This window comes from Formica exsecta, unplaced genomic scaffold, assembly GCF_003651465.1.
Source record: "Formica exsecta isolate Colony F162 unplaced genomic scaffold, ASM365146v1 scaffold661, whole genome shotgun sequence".
NCBI lineage: Eukaryota > Metazoa > Arthropoda > Insecta > Hymenoptera > Formicidae > Formica > Formica exsecta.
The window spans coordinates 127,468-137,103 of record NW_021853424.1 but is presented as its reverse complement, the minus strand read 5'-3'; the positions used below and the strand labels follow the sequence as shown (position 1 = coordinate 137,103).

Sequence of the window (9,636 nt, the reverse complement as noted above, 5' to 3'; positions counted from 1 at the left end):
TTTTTATAATGATGTATACTTTATATAACAATTTTAAACATAATCGGAAATAAAAATATAATAAAGAATTATGAATATTGTCTTTTTACAGTATTTCCTGACGATGATATCTTTTTACACAGCAATGAGAACAATAATTGGTGATTAGAATCAGAGAAGGCAATTTACATATGTGATATATTTCACATCTGTTAAACCATTGCAGGCACAATATAAATTAATAACTAGATATCAATATTTTATATGTACCAAATAAGTAAAAATTATTATTTGATATTAAAAATTATTATTCTAAACAAATTTTAAAATACAAGTTTTATCGAAAAATATTTAAGATAAAAGTATCTTGAAGTGATTTTTAGGACAGGCAAACTTCTACTTGTCTACTCTTTCTTTTTCTGCTTAATAGTACTTATAATTTAAATATTTAAAATAAAAGTAGCAAAATAGCAATTTTGTTTTAAAACAATACTTTTTTTAATGCACAGATTGTAAAGTAGCATGATTAAATTGTTCATAAAATAGCACAAGTAATTATTAAGAGTATAAAGATGATATTAGTCTCTCATTATTGATAGCAAAAAAGTTCTATGTGTATGTATGTGTTTTGTAGCACACTTTATTTTACAAAAAATAAACAATGATATCAATATAACAATTAAATAAGCTATCAATTATATAAACAGCATTAATTCCTTGCATGTATTAAACATTATTATATATATTTTATCAAAAAAACAAAACAAATATCACTATGAAAAACTCTTCAGCTAATTTTACATGATCTTTGTTTTTTTCTTATTGTACTGTATATATCGTGCATATTTCCACATTCACTACACCGGGTGCTTTCTATTTAGTGACTCAAGTTGACACAAGTATCATTCTATCTTCTTTCAATACCAGTGAACAACAAAGATAGAATGATGCTTTTGTCGACTTGAGTCACTAAATGGAAAGCACCCACTATAGATACTTCTTATAGACGTTAACATCGGATATATTCCTTCCAAAACAATCTATGCAAATTGCTAGGTTTATTAAATGAGAGAGTAATTGTGGAACGCTAGATTTAACAAAAGCTGAATATCAGCTACGTTTAAAAGCTATGTACAATGCATTTTCCTTATATCTCACTTTCATTCGTATCATATCTCATTTCCTCTATCATTTGTAGACCATCAATTACTTTCTTCTTAATCATGCGCCTTGAAAGGAATGCATAATGAATAGCGTGTGAACGCTAGAATTGTAAAATATAGATTTAACAAAAGCTGAATATCAGCTACGTTTAAAAGCTATGTACAATGCATTTTCCTTATATCTCACTTTCATTCGTATCATATCTCATTTTCTCTATCATTTGTAGACCATTAATTACTTCCTTTTTATCATGCGCCTTGCAAGGAATGCATAATGAAGCATCGATTTATGTCGTTCAGTATCGCCTGCTATAACAATGATGTATAGCTGTATTTCGCGCAAAGTAGGGAAGATATGAATATATCTGCAAATACCAGGAGTTGCGTTCTTAGTGATCTGAGATAATGGTGCTAATCCGTATCAATATTCATCAGATATTTCGCATACTCGAAATTTGTGGGATGTTCACAAGCACATGGCCACCAGAATCCACAGCCGGAAAGCGAGAAATCTTCCTTCGAGATCTCGGTTGGACTTTGGCAATTTTGAATGTGTTGGGCTCGTTGCCACCGCTGATTCTTGGCGCATGGTATTCTGAAAACGATATTATTCGAATGATGAAGGCATTATCTGAATTGACAGCATTGATGGAAGTACTTTTTAATTTAATCCTGTGTAGGATAGGAAGATCGCGATTACAGGTTTGATTCTGTTATCCTAAATATATTAAAACTTTATACACAATATTAAACCCATATGTTATGCAAATAGACCTGATATGTTAAGATAAATTACTATTTTTTTTGTGAAGAATATACATATATAATATAATATAATGGCAAAGTGCATATAAAATAAACATGGCACTAAAAAAGTGTATATGCTTATTAAATAATATTACATTTTTTTACAAGTATAATCTGAAATACTACTAATTATAATTTCTAAAAATAATATAACACATGTCAAAATTAAATACAAAATAATTATTTTAATTGCTATAATTAAAATGTTTCTTGATATTTCACATGCGTATATATATACAGAAACTTTTAGCACAATTGAGGAACTTTCTCAAACATTCCGAGTTGCATGAGAGGCATATTATACAAAAATATATAAATCGTTACTCGGGCTTCTATGCCTTTGTTGGAATATCCTATATCCTGGCAGCGATCACTTTTTCCTGCGGTCCCTTGTTCTTGTCGATAAATCTCCCAATGGAAGCATGGTATCCGTTTTCTATCGAAACTCCCTACACTAGAGGTATTCTTTACATTCTACAAGTATTCGCCATTTTGCAAACTGGATTCTGTATCACGGTGGATTTCATGATTGCAATGTTCTTCTGGTATTCCGCTGCAAGACTGGAAATGCTGGGACAAGAATTTCAACAAATAACACACGAAAGTCATGTAAAAACGTGCATCCAAAAACATCAAGGAATAATAAAGTAACAAATTAATTCTTTCAGATATAAATATCGTCAAACTTCTATTATGTCATGTTATTATGCAATCTATTTGGCATTAATTACATAAAATTTTTTTTTTAAATTATCTATCATCTCATAATAAAACATATTATATATTATTTTTATGAGATGCAAATTGCATACTTATGAAATTAGTCATCTAGATTAAAATTATGTATTTAAAATTATATATTCTAATATTTTGAATATATAACAAAAATCTATTTTATTGTTGTAATTAATGTCAGTATTAGTTTTGTAGATGAAGTTCAGTATACAGTTCGATATTTAATTTGCAAATCAAATATTACAATGGCCTTTGCCGTAATTTGCGGAGCTTTTCCGTTAATTCATGTGAGTAATTATATAATATTGCCTATTTATTATATTTTTTGCTTGTGTTTTCAAAAAATTCAGCTATTCTCATATAACAGACAAAAAATAATTTTCAAAAAGTACAATATATATATATACAGGGTGTCTCACAACCTCCGTACAATACTTTATTAGCGTATTCTAGAGGTAAAATAAAAAAATAGAGTCAAAAATTCTAATACAAAAATTTTGAGGCTGCAATAGTTTTTGAGTTATAAGCGGTCAAAGTTTGCCAATGATATCGCGTAAAAGTCGCGCGCTCAGGCCCGTAATTACACGTACACGCGTACCGATCTGTCATCTGTTATTGATTTTTTCAAATCAGGTGATATTGATTTTTACTGCACAGCTGATTTTATTTCCTCGTTTTCTATGTATTACGCCGTGTGTATTACGCCTACATTGTACATTATAGCGATAGGCTAATATTAACAAATTATAAATCTTATACGGACAACATTTAATTCTTGAATAATTTAATTTAATATAATTTGAAGAAGACGGGCTAATTAAGAACCTCGCGCAGTAGGCTGAGCGCAAATTCTTGTTAAACTTATTTGGTTTATTATTTAAACGTACGTTTCGGTCCTATGTTTCGGACCATCTTCAGCATCTGTGGATCGCAAACATATAATATGAAATAACATTCTGGACCAAAATGAACAATTCGAATATGATTATCATAATTACGTACAGATTAAACGCGTTTGAGTATCTTATATATATTTATATTGTATTTATCTAATCTAGAAACAACCTCTGGCTGTAACGGCACAATTTATCTGCATGGTATTAGGTGGATGTGAGAGACTTTATATTACGGCTTGGCCGGCAGATGATTTAGCAGAAATTGTAAGTTATTAGCAAATAAAATATTTATTCGTAATAACAATTTCTTGGTTTTATCTTTACTACAATAGAAAATTATATATTGATCACATTGTGTGTGTTCTTTGGTAATAGTTAAAAAATATGCATTAATATATATTAACACATTCTCACATTACATTCTCGATTACTTTTAAAGCGTGCTATAAAAAACAGAGAGAGTACGTTAATATTAAATATATTATATGAAAGTTAACTTGACAAAACATTTTTAAAGTATATAAATAACATTCAAATTGTGTTGACTTTAATATCTATCTTGCATTATTTGATGTATACACAACTAGATTATATTTACAAATTCTGTTTATCTCTCCATAACATTTTAGAGTCAACAAATTGCTTGGTCTGCATATAGTATACCGTGGTACGAAAAATCTCATGAAACAATCACTAATATATCTATTTTTATACAAAGAAGCCAGAAACCACTTTTGATATCTATGGGCGGTATGTTTCCAGTGCTGTCAGTACAATATTATGCTAATGTAAGATATTCATTATATTATATAGTTAAATATTTTTAACATGTCAAAGTTTGTATTATTAACAATATTTTTCTTAGTAATATTTATGGTAAATATAGCGAATAGGGGACCCAGCCCCAATGACCTTGACCTTGACATATGTTGTCAAGGACATAATTCTGAGTAACTTTTTCTTCTAATTTAATCGTCGCTTGTTGCTTATTAAAAACTTATTAACAAAAAAAGTTTGAAATGTACCAATAGAAAAAGTTACTCAGAATTATGTCCTTGACAACATATGTCAAGGTCAAGATCATTGGGGCTGGGTCCCCTATTTGCTATATTTACCATATTTATTTATACGAATATATTAAAATACTTATTTATCATACATAATTTAATTCTCGCATTTTTACAGAAAAAAACGAACGAGAGAAAGAAAAAAAATACTACATAATTATTTTTCTATATAATCAAATAATGCAATAATTATTTATCAAATAATTTGATTTTTTGGTCTTATATATATATATTATAAAATAATGTTTTATCTTTACAGTTCCTGAAAACGATTGCATCTTATTTTATGACGATGAGAGCTGCAATTGCTGAATAAAGCAGTAATCTGTCTAAGCGCTACATTTTGCGAAAAATGTAAAAACATTAAAAATATATTATTATGATTAGATCTCTCAAATTTATATACATACATACATACATACAAAAATATTTTAAACATAATATTATTTCATAATTAAAACTAATTTATAAATAGAACTATAATTGTTAACATACTAATACATACTTATGTGACACATCAACCTTAATACATATAAAACTTATGTGTGTGTGTGTGTTAATATGCTATTTTATTCTAAACATATTTAATATATTATAATACCATTTAAAAAAACTCTATTTTACAAATATTAATAAAACATGATAAAAATGTGTGTATTAAATTTTTTTAAAGAAATTATGTATTTTGTGCAGCAATTAATATTTTTTCTTTTAAATATATACATCACATACATAGAGTATATACAGATATGCCAAATAATAGAAGAAAGCTTAAAAGTTTAAAATTAGCAATAAAATATATAACGGTATGATAAAATGGTTGGTAATGTCGTTCTTTAATTATCTCCGGGCCTATCGAGCCCATTTGATCGCGACAAAAATTTGTCCGTGGCTAGCCTTTAACTGTACCTTATCGGTATTTATAATAAAATATTTTATTACGATATCAACAACAGATAATATTAAACTTGCCGGTAACTTATATTTTCGGTTGCGGTTTTTATCATTAAACGATTAGAATGAACAGAACAAATATATTGGTATAATGTAAATCCGTATAATAAAAATTTTGCAAATAATCAATTTTTATAATTTTTCATTTAGCTAATCCACAAATCTCTCAACTATTGTCTCGAAGCTTTAAAAATATTTTTTTAAATTTGTAATTTGGTTGGCTAGCCAGCAGTTTGTACTAAAATATAAATGCAAATCTCTTAATAACATATCATTTTCTCTCGATAACAAAATATTCCTGACTTCCGCAATTTTGACTTATACGATTTTCGTTAATTAGTGCGGCGCGTCGTTATCAAGTATTATATTATTGTTGTGATTTTATTTCAAGCATCATTGTCGTCGAAGTTACGACGCAAGCATAATGAATTCGCTCCGTACGAAGAGTACCCTCGAAATTCCCAAATAAGCTCTTTTAAGCACAACGTAAAATCCGACTGTGCTTCATGCCTTAAAGAAGCATTTCAAATTTGCAATGCACCGAGAACGCGCGCGTTTGCTTGGACGCTTGGTGCACGAGTAGTTTTGATCATAACCCGTGAAAGTTTGAGACTGTATATATTAAACTTTATATTACTATGCACACTGAGCGAAGAGCTTTATATATATTTTCTCACATTTACGTTGACTATCTCGTGTTCGCGTTGTGACACTTTACGAGTGACATTTCGTTATACTTAGTGCATGAAATTATTTTTTCAGGCAATTTTTGTTTTAATTTTATCGGCCAAATAAAATTAAATAAATTTATATTTCTGATTTTATTAATACCAGAGAGAAGCCTGAGAGGGGTCACGCCGCCGTTCTTCATAAGATACTTTTTCTAGCTGATACAGTAGCGTCAACTAAATCCATTTTATAGCCGGCGGAACTACATGGTCAGATTCATTTTTCGGTGCTACGGTAAAACAACCGGTTGATGCATGTGTGTGCTAGATCCATAATTGTGGATCAAAATTGCGAAGAAATATTATGGATTTATTAATGTTTTATTAGCTGTGCGTGATGTTTTGCCATTCTAGTATATATTACGGACAGCGATAATAAGTTATTATATTATTGAAGTATTTTTATATATATGCGCATGTAATATAAAATAAATTTTCTTAATAATTTCTTTTTCTAATTTTTAAATGTATAACGTGTAGAAGATATATATATAAACAATATATATATATAAATAGCTTTTACTTTTTTCTTATTCTTGAAATAAAATTATCAAGCATTTTAAACAATAGCACACTGATGCACATTAAAAGCTATTATATATAAATAAAAAAAAATTATGCATACCTCTCCGTTCGTTAACACAGATAGTTTTTGGAAGCAACTACTTTGCTCACAATAAAGTTTAATTTGAACCATTTAATTTGATATGTATTTGTTATTTATCTGTTTTAATTTAAAAGATAAAACGGAATGGCCACTTTTCGTGGAACATCCTATATATATTAATTAAGTATATATAAATTAAGTAAATATATCAAATTGTTCTGTAGTTTGCAAGAGACCAGTTTTTATAATATCCTTAAAGAAATTAACTCTGTAATAAAAAAAATGAATGATTTATAAATATTATACATCATTATAATAATCGTTGATTGATGCGATTACATTTCTTTTACTTACGCAATTTATAGATTATAAGAATTTATGGAGCTACCGATGAAGTCAGATAAGACCGAATGTAGACAGGTATTTATGCAAATGTATATTGATTCGCCAAAACCATATGTCAACCACGAAATACTAAATGGGGAAACTGGCAAATAAGAGCAAAGCGCGAATATTGGTGTGCAAACTTTTGGTTGTTAAATTTCAGTGACAAATATGCATTAAAAATGTACGTTTCGGACCGTTTTTTAGACCATCTTCTGCATTGATAACAAAATATAAAAATCAATTTCGTATTAAAAACTTTAATCTGCGCGATACTGGTTGCTACATTCTAAATTTCAAATTGAAATCGATAAATGACAAGTGATACACTGAGGAATGACTCACCGAATCCGAGTAGAACGTGCAAAAATATGTAAAAAAATATGTGTGTATATGTGTGTGTAAAAAAAATTATTTGACTCTGTTAATGATTAAAACTTCATAGATTCAAAAGAACACGGTTAAAACTACAGGAAAATATAATAATTATAAAAGAATAAATCTCCGCGTTTCGGAAATCATAATTTTTCGCATGTCGTATAAAGACACATTCAAGGATTAGAATAAGTAGATTTCTTCGCATTTCTTTTTAATTAGAGTCCTGTGTAGCACGCCACAAAATATAAAAGAAATTCTTAATTTTTACGCTCCAACCAATATTGCAAGAGATATTTTGATTTTTTGTATAATATTTTGCGTAAACCTGACAGTATATCTATTACCGGACGATCATATAAACATGAAAGAATTGATTAATGCTGCTAATGCTCAAAACATTAAAAAAAATAAAAGATTACAAAACTATAGAAAAATTATATTAGAATAGACTTCTGTGTTTTTCAGAAATCGATTTTTTGTATGTTGTATCACGTATCAAAATATTTCTAAATCCCGATGAAAGTATGAAAATATTTCGGAGTTCCTTTTTCTATCCATTCTCTCGATTATTGTCTTTTTCACTTTCATTTTATTTAAAAATATTAATATAAAAAGTATAACTATAGTATCTCTCTTAGTCTGACTCTTCCCCTTTGACCTGTCCGGCATGGGTGACCCTACCGGTAACTTATTAGCGTTTTTGAATGAAGCAAGTTTAATCGCTTTGAGAGCGATTAGACTCAATTTACGATGAATATATATTTGATCAAAAATAGGTTTTGAGAGAATCTCAATTAATATAAATAATATAAAGTACATTCTCCGTTTTTGACTTGATTAATCAATCAAACGCTTACTCGAAATATTGATTGATTAATCTAATAATCCGAATATCCCTAAAATCAAGACAGAGTTTGAATTTTATTCATTAATCGGTTTTAAAGCGATCAAACTTGATCACTCGAAAACGCTATACGTTACCGCCGGCATAGCCCTTAGGTTCATTAGAGTACGCAAACCTCCTCACCCGGCAAATGCCTTCGTTAAGGTGGAGATACCATCGAGGAGGAAAAATGTGTGAGGATAGGCTTTTTCCTCTTTTTCATTTCTCAGGGGTGAGGTATTATTTTATTTTTAATACTTTTAATTATATATCTTTGCGCCCTAAAAACTGCGCGTGGCTCTTTTGCCATTTTATTCGGATTTTACTTGATTTTAATTTGTTGATTTTTTTCTGATATCGGGGTACCCATTCGATTTGTCTCGAAGTTTTTAAATATCCACACATTTTACGTTATATTCATATATATAATTTCATATTATATATATCATTCAAATAATTTCTTTTTTTTTATATAATATTCAAAAAAGTATAAAAATTTTTTAAAATAGTATATTGATTTGCATGTATTTTATTATATATATAGGATAGTACATGTATATAAAAACACTAATCTAGGACTGATGTCCTGGCGGGATGTCCAATATCTGCAAATAGTTTCTTAAAAGAAACCAAAAACTAATGTTAATATCCCAAGTGCCTAGAAATAGTTTCTCAATAAAAACCAAAAATTATATTAATTAATAGTTAATTATTAAAATATATTTGTTCGTAACCATTATTTTTTATCAAAAAAGTCAAAATTGGACAAACTGATAGCAATTAGAAATTACTAAAAAAAAATATAAATCTATACATAATAGCTATATCCATGTTTAATCTATTGTTAAGACTTTCTTTTTCACAAAGAGAATAATAATATTAATACTGACAGAATAATATTAATAATGACAGAAGAACACTTTTAACGAAGAGAAGAAAATATATCTTTCTTCTAAATATACTGTTTAAATTGATTTCTTAATTCAACTTTAAAGAGGCGTGTGGCGCTCGTCGTTGAGTTACTACCGAAACCATTGCTTTCAGGAATCGTCAGG

General features: G+C 28.4%; 1 protein-coding gene across 1 annotated transcript; it reads left to right on the top strand.

Annotated features, from left to right (window-relative positions):
- Positions 1 to 36: 36 nt before the first annotated feature.
- On the top strand, positions 37 to 4,977 carry LOC115242947 (odorant receptor 30a-like). Its single transcript, XM_029819574.1, has 6 exons — positions 37 to 1,847; positions 2,184 to 2,596; positions 2,830 to 2,971; positions 3,743 to 3,844; positions 4,210 to 4,368; positions 4,907 to 4,977. The coding sequence occupies exons 1-6, from the start codon at positions 1,548 to 1,550 to the stop codon at positions 4,961 to 4,963; spliced, it is 1,173 nt and encodes a 390-aa protein (XP_029675434.1). The 5' UTR covers positions 37 to 1,547; the 3' UTR covers positions 4,964 to 4,977.
- The last annotated feature ends 4,659 nt before the right edge of the window (positions 4,978 to 9,636 follow it).

Bases quoted from the DNA above. Each gene is read 5' to 3' on its own strand.
- LOC115242947 (XM_029819574.1), top strand. From the start codon at position 1,548: ATGGTGCTAATCCGTATCAATATTCATCAGATATTTCGCATACTCGAA. The intron at 2,597-2,829 runs GTAACAAATTAA...TTTTGAATATAT, and splicing joins AAACATCAAGGAATAATAAA to AACAAAAATCTATTTTATTG. The intron at 3,845-4,209 runs GTAAGTTATTAG...ATAACATTTTAG, and splicing joins CAGATGATTTAGCAGAAATT to AGTCAACAAATTGCTTGGTC.